The sequence below is a fragment of the Phialemonium atrogriseum genome (assembly GCF_030411735.1).
Source record: "Phialemonium atrogriseum strain 8032-3 unplaced genomic scaffold QBC33scaffold_18, whole genome shotgun sequence".
Lineage (NCBI taxonomy): Eukaryota > Fungi > Ascomycota > Sordariomycetes > Cephalothecales > Cephalothecaceae > Phialemonium > Phialemonium atrogriseum.
Window position 1 is genome coordinate 214,097 of NW_026848155.1, and position 13,698 is coordinate 227,794.

Genomic DNA, 13,698 nt, shown 5'->3' on the forward strand with positions numbered 1-13,698 from the left:
ACCCCTAGGCGTCGGACGGGCCGTTACTAATGGCGGTCTGTCATTTGTCCATGAGGCAGGGCTGAAGGAATTGAACTTCCCAATTAATAGCACACCGTATCGGCCTGGTACGCACAGTACAACCGGCTACAAAGATGTCTGGCTTCGACCCGTGACTTGCAAAATAACAAGAAGCCAGCCAGCAATGCGAGGATCACGACCTCGCTCGTCCCAATGTGACACCAGCTGGAAAGACAGGGCTGCCCATGTGTCACAGCCCGCGAGGCTGCTGAAGTGGGGCCCTTTCCAGGGGTCCGGTCAGGATCGGTGCCCCTGCATCAGGGTTGATTGCAGATGTCAGATGCGCGATCACGGAAAATTTGGAGACAGGCAGCAATCAAGACACAACAACGGCACGCCCTCGAACCACGAGGAGCCCGGCTCAACCTCGTGGACTGGTCTTTCTCACCGCACATGCCGCCTCAAAATTTAAATTTTTTTTTTAGAGGGATATAAAAAGCCGGGTACTGGGAGGAAGGGCGTCCAAGATGTCGAAAACCACCTTTGCCGTGATAGCAGCTGTGAGCGCTGGAGTCAGTGCCGCAGCTACAGCAGCTATGTATTCGATGCGATCCGAGAAGAGAATCGAGACAAGGACCACGACGACAACCACATCTTCAGCCACGCCAGTAGCACCTCCCGTTCCGGTGCCAGGCTCTCAAGTCTTCAGCAGCCAAACTGCTACCACTGCACTTGCCCCGAACGCTCTCGTGAACCCGGCCGGCCTCTTCGAATATGGCTTCCCCGGTCCCGTCGCCGACTTAGCGACTCGCCAAGCCCTTGTCTCGTCCTTCGACCGCCGTCTGAAGAACCCGCACTGGGTCGCCGAACACATAACACCTGCGTCGCTCGCCATACGTGATGGCGACCGCAAGCACAGCACGTTCGTTGAGGATAGTGATGTGCCGGAGAAGTTTCGGGCGAAGCTCAAGGACTACTTCCGGTCCGGCTACGACCGGGGCCATCAAGTCCCTGCGGCGGATTGCAAGTGGAGCCAGGCAGCCATGAACGATACCTTCTACCTCACCAACATGTGCCCGCAGGTTGGCGAGGGCTTCAACCGGGATTACTGGGCGCACTTTGAGGACTTCTGTCGCCGGTTGACCCAAACCTACCCGAGCGTGCGCATCGTCACTGGCCCGCTGTACCTGCCGAAGCGCGACCCGGCCGACAACAAGTGGTATGTGCGCTACGAGGTCATCGGCAACCCGCCGAACGTCGCGGTGCCGACTCACTTCTACAAGGTCATCTTTGCCGAGGACGGCACCGTCGGCGGCAATGTGGCCCTGGGCGCCTTCGTCCTGCCCAACGCACCCATCCCCAACGAGAAGCCCCTGACGGACTTTGAGGTGCCGGTCGAGGCGGTGGAGCGGGCCAGCGGCTTGGAGTTCGCGACGAAGCTGCCCGTTCAGAGGCGGAGGAGGCTGTGCGCCGATACGACCTGCTCGCTGGTCATCCGTGATTACGCCGAGAGACAGAAGGCCTTTGCGAAGGACGGAAAGGGACGTCTGAACCCGCCTCAGAAGAACAACAGCCAGTGAGATGAACAGGGGTTTTACGAGAGAATATCTGGCGAGTTGATTAGAATGTGCTTATATGTACTTACTTGTATGGAACGTGTACAGTAACCTAAATATTGGAGACGAGATAGCATTTGCATAAGGTGCTTGGAGATAAATGGTTTGGCGCAAGCATAGGATAGCCAGGGTCGAGCTCGAGCCCATCAGCTCCTCAGTACATAGGTTGCGTAGTCAGGTATCAAGCAGATGCAGATAACCTTCATATCAACCAAAGAAGAAATCGGAACCATCTTCCGCTGTAATAACCTAGCCTCGACGCCAGAGGGAGAAGACAGTCGAAGTTCTGAACGTCTGATTGGTGGCTGGGTGGTCCGTGTCCTCTTTGTCCGGCATTTCCCCCCTGTCCAAAATTTCGAGGCCACGATTCACTTGAGAGTTCCGATAATGCTAGAATGAGCCCCCAGTCGCCACATAACCTTATACTAAACCAGCTGTTGTGTGGTTTCGCCTCCCCATGTGAATCGTTCTCTGATGTGCTCATGATCCTTTTGCACTAGAGTATTGAATGGGCTTTCTTCTCTATATTTGCCATTCTCTCCCAGGCTTTTCTGTCCTTACCAGCGAGCTTGAACGGGGACGGAATCCTCATCTCGATAGCTCTTTGATCCGGCAGCCATCATGAGCTCCGACTACTCGTACGACGAGGAGGGCACTCTCTGGCCTTTCTTCGCCTTCACCCTCACCTCACTCGTTACAGTTCCTCTCACATATGTCCTCGTCAATCGCACGCGCGACCCCGCCGCTTCCTTCCCGCGCATAAAAACCGACTACCGTCCCAAGCATGGCGACCTTGTCGATGCCCAGCGCAAGCAGGAGAAGCGCAAGAATCGCAAGATATGGCTGGCCCTCATGGTTGTCGCCGGATGGTCTATAATGGCCTATACCATGTACTTGATCTACGTCACACCTGTCCCGACACGAAAGCTGTGGAATCCCTACGATATCCTGGGACTCTCCGAGGTATGCATATCTGATCGATTTCCAGGGGCTCCTTCGCTTCGCTTGCGTTTGGAGCAGCAATCGCTGACGTTGTTGATGCTCGCAGTCGGCCACCGAGAAGGAGATCAAGAGTATTTTCAGGAAGCTGTCGCTCAAGTTCCACCCTGACAAGGTGAAGCCCGACCCGGCCAAGAACGAAACTATGGAAGATATGAATTCGAGATACGTCGAGATCTCCAAAGCCTACCAAGCACTCACCGACGAGGACGTCCGGAACAACTATATCCAATACGGCCACCCGGACGGCAAGCAGAGCTATAGTATCGCTATTGCACTGCCCAAGATGATGGTTTCCGATGGAAATGGGAAATACGTCGTCCTCCTCTACTTCCTGCTCTTTGGAGTGTTGCTGCCGTACCTTGTTGGCTCGTGGTGGTATGGTACCCAGAGACGGTCCAAGGAAGGCGTCCTGATGGAGAGCGCGAACCGTCTCTTCCGCCAGTACGAGGACAATATCGACGAGGGCGGTGTCATAACCGCACTTAGCTCGGGCAAGGAATACGAGGAAGTTTTCAAGGGAGATAGGGCCGACTCTGGCCTCTCCAAGGTAGAATCGAGGATCCTGGCAGAGGGAGAGACATCGCCATTCGTCGGGGGGCTCTCGGTTAAAGAGAAGGAGAAGCTCGAGGACCTCGAGAGTGGCCCACGGAGAAAGGCGCTCGCCCTACTATGGGCATATCTCGGCCGCGTTGAACTGGACGATGATGCCTTGACGAGGACGAAGTACGAGGTCGGCCCCATTGCCCACTCTCTCACCAAAGCCTTCACGGCGATCTCTCTGGCCTATGGCAATACCGCCCCTATCCTCGCTTCCTACTACGCCAGCCAACTGCTCCTTCAAGCCATGCCTCCAAAGTCATCACCCCTCCTCCAGTTGCCCTACTTCACGGCAGCGATTGCCAAGGCTGTCGAGGGAGACTCCAGGACCCGCATGACCGTGCAGGCGTTCCTAGACCAACCAGATTCGAAGCGGCGAGAGCTCGCTGTCGGCAAGGACCGCCTGTCGGAAGATCAGTACCAGGCAGCGGTCAACGTCGCCAAGCAGCTCCCCTATCTCCGTGTTGCCAAGGCTTTCTTCAAGGTTGCGGGTGAACGGTTTATCATCCCTTCTTCGCTCGTAACCCTCGTCGTGAAGGGCCGCTTCGCCCCTCCTGGCAGCGAGAACATCCCCGCAGTCAACGAGATCGATCTCGAGGACGTCGACCCGGCTGAGGATGATCTCGACGCAATTCTGGGCCGGAAGACCAAAAAGCAGATCGGCAAGGATGAGAAGGGAAAGCCAATCCTGTCGACCGAAAATCAGGACCCCATTTTCCCGCCGCTCGCCTTTGTGCCGCACTTCGCACGCGATCACTCCCCACGCTGGCACGTCTTCTTGACCGACTCCAAGCAGGGGAAGATGGCCGTCCCGCCATTTACCTTCACCCAGTTTGATCGGCCCATCTTCGAGGCCGATGGCAAGACGCCGACGTTCGCGATGCAGACGCTCAAGGCGCAGTTTCAGGCCCCGCCGCAGGCTGGCCACTACACATTCGTCATGCACGTCGTATGCGATAGTTATGTGGGCTTTGACACCAAGATGGAGGTTACTCTAGTAGTTGAGGAGGCCAGCAAGGCTGCGCAGATGGCGGATGAGGAGGAGATTAGCGAGCCCGAAGAAGGTTAGTCTTTTATCTTCCCAGATCCCCCCTTTGACGACTGCAAAACTAACTTGGTATATAGACTCTCTGGCCGGGATTATGAACGCCGCTAAGGGCGGTGCACCGCCTTCGAAGCCACGGAAGAAGGATGAAGAGGAATCAGACGAGGAGAGCGGCACCGAGGAAGAGATTGACGACACCAGTGACACGAACACCGACACTGAGCCAGAAAATTAGACTAGTGGAATTTGGGTGTACGTATAGCACTTGCTTTGTATCTATCTAGGATGCTATGGGTGGCGTTTGAACGGGCTTTTTTTTTCTATAGAAATTCTGCACTGCGCTCGTATCCCCCGTTTTCGAAGCATTATTCTTCCGAAGTCGGTCATCCCACTGGGCATGCCACATACTTATCTGGTGGAAGAAGTTCTGATGGTAGATCAGCTCTCCCCCCTAACCATGACTGCTCCTACCTAATTGGAGCACATCTTTGGACATAGGGCGCTCTAGTCTTTGTTGTATTGAATGTTGAGGAAATCGAAGACTTTCAAGAGTTCAAGTCGCGATCAGACCGTTGTCCGTATAGACGGGAAGCCTCCTATCATTCTCGTCTAATCCAATCTAGTCGAGCTTATGATACAATCGTGAACCCCTGGAACAGTGCAATAAACGGGCTGTGCAAACAGCCCCTCGCGCTATTGCAAGTCGACGTAACATAAACCGGCTTCGCCGACTATTGTTCGTAATGTCCTAGTCCTGAACGGCGCCGGAAACCACGAGAAACCCATGGGACCATTGAGGGCGAGGGGAGGACTGAACAAATGCTGGCCGTAGGCGAGGACATCCAGGTACATCAAGATACAAAGTCAAATGTCCAGATCCATTGTAAGTTGTTATCCGTAACGCCATCGCTAATGCATTTTACCTTCCCCCTTACCACCATACAAGAGGGACTATAATTGTCCAGGCAATTTGCCAGTAGCCCACGCCCAGATCCCGTCCTAACTACTGTGCAAGTGACTTTTCATTGGAGAAGTTCCTCGCAAGTCCAGTCCTCGTAGCTTTGAGGGGGTTAGTTCTAGTACCTTTCAAAAAAGCCAACGAGGGAGGAGAAGACTGACGATCCATCCGGCAAATATCGGCGGACAATGAGAGGGATCTTTTTCTCCTGCAGCTCCTTGATGGCGATCTGGAGCGGATCGGTCTCGCCCTCGAGGTCGACAAGCACAGGGGCATTCATGCTGTAGCGAGATCTCGTCAGCGTCTTGCCCGCCTGCCCCAAAACGCCCGCCGGTTTCTTTCCCGTATGTCCCTACCTGATCTGTAGCGCCCGCGTGCCCAGAATGCGCGCCTTCTCGTACTTGGTCATGAACGGGGTCGTCATGCGCTGGTCGTTCGGGACCCTCTTGTCTCTGTGGGACTTCTCACCCCCCTTGGCCTGGTTCGCGACGGCGTTGGGGTCGCCCGACACTATCACGTGGTCGTTTTCGGCGTTGTCGTCCTCGGGCCGCGGCTCGCCTTCATCTTCGCCCTCGACTACTGTCTCAGGATCATAGTAGTCCTGGAGCTCATCCTCCTCGAAGGCGGGCTCGTCCCTTGGCTCCTGTTAGCTTGAGGTTGGTGACGAATTGGACGGTGGCACACGTACATCGGCTCAGCGCCGCCTTCGTCGCCGTAGTCAGACATGGTGGGCTAAAAGACGTAGAGGAATCCGCAGCGGTCGTGATCAGATGGTGAGGAGCGAGGGTGGTTGCAAGCTTGACCTGCTTGTTGAATACCTAGCCTTCGTGGGGGGCGATCTCAGAACAATGCAAAATTTTGGATTGATGCTGCAAGGCTGATAAGATCTCGAAGCTTGGTCAGCCGTGGGTGGGCTCGTGCTTCCTACCCCTGCAGGTGATGGGCCTTGGCGGTGCACGTGCCCACATAAGCTGGCTGCTGCAACACGCACAAAAAAAAAGTTCGGCGGTGAACCTCGATAGACTCGAAGAATCGACTGACAAACACGACAGCCTTGGGCGATGCCCTTCCGCTCAGGTTGCGAAAATGAAGAGGGAACTAGAAGATGACGACCCAGAACCTGTTCCAAAAAGGCAACGCAAAAATGCAATCCAATTGCAAGGTGAGTCGCTCTCAATTCCAATCCTACCCCACCAGCATCTACTGACTTTCCACACCACTAGCAGATCACATCCTAGATCCCGACCTCTTCGCTGACGACAAGTCCTCTCTCTACTCGGGCACCGAAAATTCCTGCGCCTCCAATGCCCTACCAACAGAAACCTCCCCCACCCCCCTCACGGCGGGCTCGCCCAATCCCCATGCCCGGCGCAAGTTCCCCTCGGATCTCAAGACGATCAAGTGCCCGAGCTGCCCCAAGACATTCAACCGGCCGGCCCGGCTCGCCGCGCACCTCCGCTCGCACACCAACGACCGGCCCTTCAAGTGCACCTTCGGCGGCTGCACAAAGGACTACCTGGAGGAGAAGCACCTGAAGCAGCACATCAAGGGTTCGCACACCCAAGAGCGCCGGTACGCCTGCCCCGAGGCCGGCTGCGGCAAGGCGTTCGTGACGGCGACGCGCCTGCGCCGCCACGCCGCCGTGCATGAGGGCGCCGAGCGGTACCGCTGCCGTGGCCACGGCGCCTGCGACCAGAGCTTCCGCAAGCACCAGACGCTGCAGCGCCACGTCCGGACCGAGCACCTGGGCCAGGCCGCCTACGCCTGCCCTGACGACGCCTGCCCGGCCGGGTTCGACACCGCCGGCGCGCTGAAGAGGCACGTCGACCGCGAGCATGGCGAGCTGCGGTTCTGGTGCGACGAGTGCGGGACGCAGCGGGTCCCGGAGGGAGACGGCGGCGGCGACGACGACGACGACACAGTTCCCGCCGGCCGCGTCGGATTCACGACCATGGCGCTGCTGCAGGCGCACATGCGGCGCGAGCACGTCAACTGCATGTTCTGCAGCGTCCGGTGCGGGAGCCAGGCGCAGCTGGAGCGGCACGTCGAGACGCATCACTCCGGGTCGACGGTGTCGGACCGCAAGACCATCGCGTGCGGGTGGGCCGGCTGCCCCAAGACCTTCACCAAGCGGAACAACCTCGCGGCGCATGTCCGCACCGCCCACGAGGGGTTCCGGTTCGTGTGCGGCGAGGTCGACACCTTCGGGACCCACGACATCGCCGACTGGAACTGGCTCGAGGAGGGCTGCGGCGAGGGCTTCATCAGCAAGCTGAAGCTCGAGGAGCACGTGCGCTTCGTCCACCTCGGGAGGCGCCGCCCGCCGAGGCCGCTCGCCGTCGGAGGCGGCGCCCAGCCGGGCGACGACGAAGACTTGATCGAGGCCCTCTCTGGCGTCGTCGCGGATGCTAAGCGGAACATCCCCTGCTCGGTGGCGGGGTGTCTAGCCCGGTTCATCAGGTACCACGACCTCCGGACCCACGTCAAGCACGCCCATGACGGACAGGAGGAGGAGGAGGAGGGTCAAGTGGCCCCGGCGGAGGACTTTCCATCTTCTCACGCACCCCACCAAACCAGTGTTGTTGTTGGCGACATGGAGGCCGTTGTTCCCGGCGATGAGTTCTGGTTTGCCGCCGGCGCGGATGACGAACACGGAAGAGGCGAGTTTGAGCGCGAGTGGGCCGACATGAGAAGGCTCATTGACGTCGACGCTCTGACGGACTGACGGGCAGACACTTGAGAATCCCAGGTCCCCCAGATCACCCTATGACGAATGTTGATGAGATACCCGGGGAGATAGCATAGAACGGACATGGGGCGCCTTAGTATTGCCCAGTTTGGGACAAGATGGCGCATTTGACTTTGATTGGGGAGAAAATAAAAATAGGGGAGCTGGAGGCGTTATCTGCCCTTTGAGTCTTTTTTACTGCAGCGTTTGCCGAGAGATGCGAGGCTTGGGAATCTCGGCCACTTGATCAGATCAAAATGGGATCTATCCGAACCTACTGGCACGGGGTGGACGCCGTATATTAAGGGAAAAAAACAAAGCAGTCCTATAATTAAGGTTCCCTTAGGCGCCTCCTGGTCTATGGCAATAATGATGAGAACAGTGATATGGACATCTATCCCGGAAATGCGGTGGTTTCAACAATCTCATCCAACGCCTGGAAGAGACCAGTTAGTTTGAGTGTCCATATCTATATCCCGATGCCCGATTTCTATGAAACATCTCGAGGCCGGATGCTAGCCCTGATCACAACAATGCAAATGTATACAGCTCCAAGCACCACCACCAGCAATGCCACGAGTTGTGGCGGAAGCAGCACGAGGGCGGCAAGGAGCACTAGCCCGATCCGCCGAAACTGTGCCACCCGTCTCTCCCTGGTGTTCGCAGCTTCGGCTCTCCACCAGTCCATTCCCGGCCTCTCGGATTGCCGTCTGGACGGCTGAGAGCCGTCGGATGCGGCGGGTGCGCCATGGCCAGTGCTCTCGCGACCGGTGCTGTATCCCTGCTCTACCTCCTCATCGGATTGTCATGAGAATTGGAAGTTGCCGGGGTATCCGCCGCGCTGCCGCTGCTGGCCGTTCTGGAACGAGAAGCCTCCGCCGCCCGGGAAGCCTCCGGCTCCGCCGCCAGGGAAGCCTCCCCCCCCACTGGGGAAGCCGCCGCCCCCGAAGCCGCCGCCGCCGCCGCCGCCCATCATGCTGAAAAGGATCTCGGGATCGATGCCGCCAGCCATACCTCCGCCACCGCCGAACATGTCAGACATGTCCATGAGGTCGTCACCGCTATCGTAACTAGCTCGCTTCCTGTCGTAATTTGTTAGCCAGTGGGGGGAAGGAAGCTGAGGGTGGAACAAAGAAGGGAAAATAACTTACTGAGGATCGCTCAAGGTCTCGTAGGCTTCACTGATATCCTTGAAGCGCGCCTCTGCCTCCAGATTGCCAGGGTTCTTGTCCGGGTGGTGAACAATGGCCAGCTTCCGATACGCTTTCTTGACAGCGTTGTCGTCCGCCGTCTTCTCGATTCCGAGAATCTTGTAATAATCTTTCCGCTGAGCTTTCTTCAGTTCGAGCTCGGCCTTTCTAATCTCTTTGGCGATGGAGCGGTCCTCTGGCTCCAGCTCCTGAATGGCCTTCCATTCCCGAACAGCATCCTCCCACTTGTCCGCCTGGCCAAGTGCGTTGGCTTTGGTTTTGCGGGCCTTCAGGTAGTTTGGATCGAGACTGATGGCCCGGTCACAATCTGCTATAGCCTCGTCATACAGCTTGAGCTTGATCCGGCAGAGTGCTCTGTTCTGCAGAATCTTGGAGTTCGTGCCCTTGTTGGATGGGTCGATCTCCAGAGCCGCGCCATATTTATCAATGGCTGCCTGCCACTGCCCAGACTTGTAGTGAGAGTTCCCTTCCTCCTTCATGCGGTCCAGCTTCTGGACTATTCTTAGCCACTTGACGGCATCCTTAAAGTCCGGATCAAGGCTGAGTGCCTTTCTGAAATGCTGCACGGCCTTGTCGTTTTCTCCTTGAGCATATAGACCACGCCCTCGCAGCACCAATGCTTCGGGATCCTGGCTGTTGGAGCGCAGGAGCGACATGGAAATGTTCTGAGACTCCCCTACCGAGTTGGCGTCGCCCATCTTCAGCAGAGTCTCGCCGCGCATCAACTGCCACTTGCGGGGTTTGAGTGCCCCAACTCCCAAAAGACTCTCAGCCTTGTCGAGAGCGTATAGGACCATAGAGGATCCTCTGCCGTCCTGGAAAGCGCCCTTTGCGGCCGCCAGATGCTGCAGCATCTCCTTGGCCGGGGCCATGTCCTTGGCCGAAGGAAGTGGTTGGATATGACCGAACGTCGAGATTGCCTCCTCAGGCCGGCCCAGGCTGGTGTAGATGCGGGCCAATCTGAGGAGGATCTTAGAGTTGTGGGGATCCAAACCTGCGGCTTTCTTGCAATCCTCTAGGGCGTCCTCGTACCTGCCAGCCGACATGTATGCGGCTGCTCGATTGCCGAGGTACGTCGCAGAGTCGGGTTGCAGCACAACAGCTATTTGGTTGCATATTAGCACAGATGACCTCGAGTAGCACACGAAAACGACGGAATCGGGCCTACCCTTTGTGTAAAACTCGATTGCCCGAGTGTAATCCTTGGCCTTGAAGAACTTGTTGCCCTCATTCTTAAAAGTCTCGGCATCGTCAGCAGCTGTTTGCGTAGGGCTGGATGGCTGAGATTTATGAGGCGGCGGCACGGGGACATCGCCGTCCTCTGCGCTTGCCGGTCCATTCGCACCGTTGACGCCGTTAGTGACGGGGACGGTGAAGGAATTGGTTGGTGCCGGCTGCGGTGCAGTCTGGGGGCCAGGCTGGGGCGACTGGGCCGCCTGGTGTGACTGCGGGGAAGAGGAGGACGGGCTTCCCCCGTTGGAAGACTCCTTATCAATGTCCATCGAGCTGCGGGCACTCATGGCGGAGAGGGCAGACAATCTCTTGCGCTGCTCAGGTGGGAGGTTTAAGGGATGCGTGTCAGGGTCGATCTTTTTCCGCCGCGAGGAAGACGACGACCCGGGGTCAGTAGCTTGTCGCGCGAGAGAACGCGGCGTTCGTGGCTTGGACTCGCGCGATGACGGAGAGTCGGGGCGAGGAGGTTTCTTGGTGGGTGACTTTGCGGGGGACTTGATTGGGGACTTTGTCGGTGACGACGAGGGTGATGGGAAATAGTCGTCTTCGTCGTCATCCGCTGTGTTGTGTTTTTTGGTTGGCTTTTTAGAAGCAAAAAACTTCATTGAATTGGCTATAGAATGAGAGCGCGAGTGAATTCCTGCTAATTGTTATAAGCGGTACTCCCGCAATCGGGCTGCTATAATTTTTTTTGAAGCCAGGCCGTGACTTTGTTGCAAGGTCAGGCGTTGTATTCCCGGCGCTGCATAGAGGCAAAAATAGGTGGAGGGTACCGGGTGGGCGGGAACGAGTTGGGGAACAGCAAGTATCTGTCCTGAGGAATGAACAAACGGGAGGTGGGTTCTTGCTACCCGCTTTTTAGTGACTCTTGTAAGGGCAAAAAAAAGTTCGACAAAAAGGCCGGCAATTTGGAGCAGGGAAGCGTGGTGTAACTTTTTGACTTGGGAAACCGAAGGAGAAAGTCGTGATGGAGCAAAGAGCAATGGGAGGCACAGATAGTTTTAGAGAGTCCAACCACAACGGTTTTATCACACAGCTGACCCCAGGCAAATCAGGGACCTTCTTGACTGTCCTGACTTGCGATTCGAAGAAATATGAGCTGGCTGGGGGTTTGGGGCGTGTTTTTCACAAATTTTTGTGAAGGGGAGGCAAGCTATTCCCTCCCTGTAACGCCCAATCGCAGGAGTCTGCAGCGAGGCTAATAGTGGGCCGGCCTTGACGCCAGCGCTCGGGAGCACGCCGGTTCTGCCGCCCACCCCACACCTATCACACTGCCAGCGAGTTGTTGCTATTACCCCATAGCTTTCCAATGGCTTCCGTCGAGAGCCAGTTATCGTCTGTTTTTTTTTGGCTGCAACTTCACTGCGTCGCCATGTCAACCAGATGCAGCCTTCGGTGTTTACGTCCTGGCGCTTGCAGCCATCTGTGAGGTAAAAAGCCAATGGTAAAGTTATCTGCTAGTTGATGTTGTAGACAATCGAGACGGTACCTGTTAGGTTATTAATTAATTGCCCAGGAGGTCCCTTGGTGCCCAGTGTCACTTGCTGCGCTAGCTCTCAGGGACCGGGGCCCCTGTCCCTTGGAAGCCCCGTTTAAGCACAGAAGAACTTGCCACTTGGTAATATTGAATTAAAGGGTATATCAAACCTGCAGTCAATTCGAGAAGCTTCTGTGGGGCACGGAGCCAACAACGGAAATTGCAAGGCTGACCGAGCACGATTTCATGTTACGCTTGTCTCTACGGGCAGATAAGGAGGGTAATAGGTATAGACATAGGTACGCATAGGTCAAGGTTGCTTATTTGTATGTAGATTTGATGGCATTCTAAAGGGTTAACAGAGAAACTCGCAAACCCAAAACTTCAAAGACCAGTCAAGGCTGCGGTTCCATCTCAATAATAGGTAAGATAAGTTTGCCCAACCGCCGCCAAGCTCGGTCCCATCCTGAGCTACCTGTGTGAACTCCATTTCGCCCATACCACGTGCAGATCGTATTCGACACATCAAGCTCTCCTTGGTCCCCCCTATTCATGGCTCTTCCGAGTCCTCTGGCGATCCCTGCTCAGGCCCTCCGTTTTTCCCAGCAATGGAGTTCACAAACTCTTGGTACCTGAAAACCTCCCCTCGCTTCCCAAGCATCGCCGTCTTGCTTTTGCTGAAAGCTCTACGGCCCGTGAAACCGTCCATTACTTTGTCCACCTCTGCAGCTGACAAGGCTCTCTCTCCAGGTTCAGGGGCAGTGTTCAGCAGCGCATCCCGAAGCTCAGCGAGGTCCACCTGGCCGCTATCGTCATCATCAAAGGCTGAAAATGCCGAGAGTAGCTCTACACTCGGCGAAAGAGCAGCCAGCGATGTCGACACCGAATTAAGAAAGGCTGCAAGTGTCGTCGTTTGGGGAGCTGAAGGTGGAAAGAACTTTGACACGTCTGACTGGCTCGAGGGTAGTCCTGTAGTCACATTCTGTTAGCCTTGCCTCGACTGGAAAACGAGAGTCCGACCGGAGTCGTACCAAGCTGGGTAAGCATGTCGGCAACGTCATCCCTATTTACAACGCCGTCGCTATCTCTGTCCAGAATTTGGAACCCCTCTCGTAATGTTCGGACCTGTGATGGCTGCAATTGGGATAGAGCATTCCCGCTACCCATTGCCTTGTGTGCTGTCGCTGGTGCAGAATTCCGCTGCGCGGAAGAGTGTGCACCTGGCGTCGATTGATTGCCCCTAGGAATCCGTGTCTCCATCGTCGGCGTAGTGGTGGAACTATCAGCGAGTCTAGAGCCAATGTTCACTTGCCCTGCTTTCAAGGGAGATGCTGATGGTGTGGTCTGTCTCAAGGGAGATGGTGAGGCTGGCGATTCTGCTCTCCGGAACGGTGAACTTCGAGGGGAGCCATATCCTAGCGGGGATGGTTTGTAGCTCGCTGGCGTAGTCTGCAAAATCATAACAGTCAGCAACTTGTAAATTTAACTGGGCCTCTGGGTCTTCGGCATCAGGCCTCGGGATTTTGTGTGACATACCATTCCGAGTTTCGAATAGGGTGTCTAGCGGTAAACTATGGAGTGTCCCAGATCTATAGGAAAGCTTGAAAAATGTCGCTTGAAAGTGATCTGGTCTGTTTCGTGGAGTTCTGATGGATATCTTGTGGTCGAGCATGTAAGTTGTCGATTCCCCTCCCAACACGGAAGGTAAACAGTTCTCACCCAGCAACGTCAGCCTTGTGGCTCGTGGGTGTGTGGCTTGTTTAATCTGGGGCTGATTAGAGGTCTGTGATTGGCCGCCTGCCAATGTTTCAGGTTTACAGGAAGTTCGCCA

The 13,698-nt window shown here is 56.1% G+C and overlaps 6 protein-coding genes across 6 annotated transcripts; 3 read left to right on the plus strand and 3 right to left on the minus strand.

The window, feature by feature from the left end:
* Window positions 1-72: 72 nt before the first annotated feature.
* On the plus strand, window positions 73-1,857 carry QBC33DRAFT_543498 (uncharacterized protein). Its single transcript, XM_060428378.1, has one exon. The coding sequence runs from the start codon at window positions 528-530 to the stop codon at window positions 1,578-1,580; it is 1,053 nt and encodes a 350-aa protein (XP_060281857.1). The 5' UTR covers window positions 73-527; the 3' UTR covers window positions 1,581-1,857.
* Window positions 1,858-1,888: 31 nt separating this feature from the next.
* QBC33DRAFT_571337 (translocation protein sec63) lies at window positions 1,889-4,888 on the plus strand. Its single transcript, XM_060430601.1, has 3 exons — window positions 1,889-2,579; window positions 2,665-4,279; window positions 4,341-4,888. The coding sequence occupies exons 1-3, from the start codon at window positions 2,238-2,240 to the stop codon at window positions 4,493-4,495; spliced, it is 2,112 nt and encodes a 703-aa protein (XP_060281858.1). The 5' UTR covers window positions 1,889-2,237; the 3' UTR covers window positions 4,496-4,888.
* Window positions 4,889-5,020: 132 nt separating this feature from the next.
* QBC33DRAFT_127138 (putative dna-directed rna polymerases i protein) lies at window positions 5,021-6,087 on the minus strand. Its single transcript, XM_060422028.1, has 4 exons — window positions 5,907-6,087; window positions 5,575-5,853; window positions 5,380-5,499; window positions 5,021-5,319 (listed from the first exon to the last, which is right to left on the minus strand). Exons 1-4 carry the CDS (start codon window positions 5,942-5,944, stop codon window positions 5,283-5,285), a joined length of 474 nt encoding a protein of 157 aa, XP_060281859.1. The 5' UTR covers window positions 5,945-6,087; the 3' UTR covers window positions 5,021-5,282.
* A 144-nt stretch (window positions 6,088-6,231) lies between these two features.
* QBC33DRAFT_621012 (uncharacterized protein) lies at window positions 6,232-8,375 on the plus strand. The gene is made up of 2 exons (XM_060432784.1): window positions 6,232-6,380; window positions 6,445-8,375. The coding sequence occupies exons 1-2, from the start codon at window positions 6,305-6,307 to the stop codon at window positions 7,941-7,943; spliced, it is 1,575 nt and encodes a 524-aa protein (XP_060281860.1). The 5' UTR covers window positions 6,232-6,304; the 3' UTR covers window positions 7,944-8,375.
* Window positions 8,376-9,010: 635 nt separating this feature from the next.
* On the minus strand, window positions 9,011-11,206 carry QBC33DRAFT_127355 (TPR-like protein). Its single transcript, XM_060422030.1, has 2 exons — window positions 10,326-11,206; window positions 9,011-10,259 (listed from the first exon to the last, which is right to left on the minus strand). The coding sequence occupies exons 1-2, from the start codon at window positions 10,993-10,995 to the stop codon at window positions 9,094-9,096; spliced, it is 1,836 nt and encodes a 611-aa protein (XP_060281861.1). The 5' UTR covers window positions 10,996-11,206; the 3' UTR covers window positions 9,011-9,093.
* A 972-nt stretch (window positions 11,207-12,178) lies between these two features.
* On the minus strand, window positions 12,179-13,695 carry QBC33DRAFT_543510 (uncharacterized protein). Its single transcript, XM_060428379.1, has 3 exons — window positions 13,404-13,695; window positions 12,899-13,316; window positions 12,179-12,836 (listed from the first exon to the last, which is right to left on the minus strand). Exons 1-3 carry the CDS (start codon window positions 13,404-13,406, stop codon window positions 12,418-12,420), a joined length of 840 nt encoding a protein of 279 aa, XP_060281862.1. The 5' UTR covers window positions 13,407-13,695; the 3' UTR covers window positions 12,179-12,417.
* Window positions 13,696-13,698: the final 3 nt, after the last annotated feature.

Excerpts from the sequence above, each read along its gene's own strand:
- QBC33DRAFT_621012 (XM_060432784.1), top strand. The coding sequence starts at position 6,305 with ATGAAGAGGGAACTAGAAGATGACGACCCAGAACCTGTTCCAAAAAGG. Across the intron at positions 6,381-6,444 it reads AAATGCAATCCAATTGCAAG|ATCACATCCTAGATCCCGAC; the intron begins GTGAGTCGCTCT and ends CACCACTAGCAG.
- QBC33DRAFT_571337 (XM_060430601.1), top strand. The coding sequence starts at position 2,238 with ATGAGCTCCGACTACTCGTACGACGAGGAGGGCACTCTCTGGCCTTTC. Across the intron at positions 2,580-2,664 it reads ATATCCTGGGACTCTCCGAG|TCGGCCACCGAGAAGGAGAT; the intron begins GTATGCATATCT and ends TGATGCTCGCAG. Across the intron at positions 4,280-4,340 it reads GATTAGCGAGCCCGAAGAAG|ACTCTCTGGCCGGGATTATG; the intron begins GTTAGTCTTTTA and ends CTTGGTATATAG.
- QBC33DRAFT_543510 (XM_060428379.1), bottom strand. Across the intron at positions 12,837-12,898 it reads CGACATGCTTACCCAGCTTG|GACTACCCTCGAGCCAGTCA; the intron begins GTACGACTCCGG and ends ATGTGACTACAG.
- QBC33DRAFT_127138 (XM_060422028.1), bottom strand. The coding sequence starts at position 5,944 with ATGTCTGACTACGGCGACGAAGGCGGCGCTGAGCCGAT. Across the intron at positions 5,854-5,906 it reads GAAGGCGGCGCTGAGCCGAT|GGACGAGCCCGCCTTCGAGG; the intron begins GTACGTGTGCCA and ends ACAGGAGCCAAG. Across the intron at positions 5,500-5,574 it reads ACGCGGGCGCTACAGATCAG|CATGAATGCCCCTGTGCTTG; the intron begins GTAGGGACATAC and ends ATCTCGCTACAG.
- QBC33DRAFT_543498 (XM_060428378.1), top strand. The coding sequence starts at position 528 with ATGTCGAAAACCACCTTTGCCGTGATAGCAGCTGTGAGCGCTGGAGTC.
- QBC33DRAFT_127355 (XM_060422030.1), bottom strand. The coding sequence starts at position 10,995 with ATGAAGTTTTTTGCTTCTAAAAAGCCAACCAAAAAACACAACACAGCG. Across the intron at positions 10,260-10,325 it reads AATCGAGTTTTACACAAAGG|CTGTTGTGCTGCAACCCGAC; the intron begins GTAGGCCCGATT and ends GCAACCAAATAG.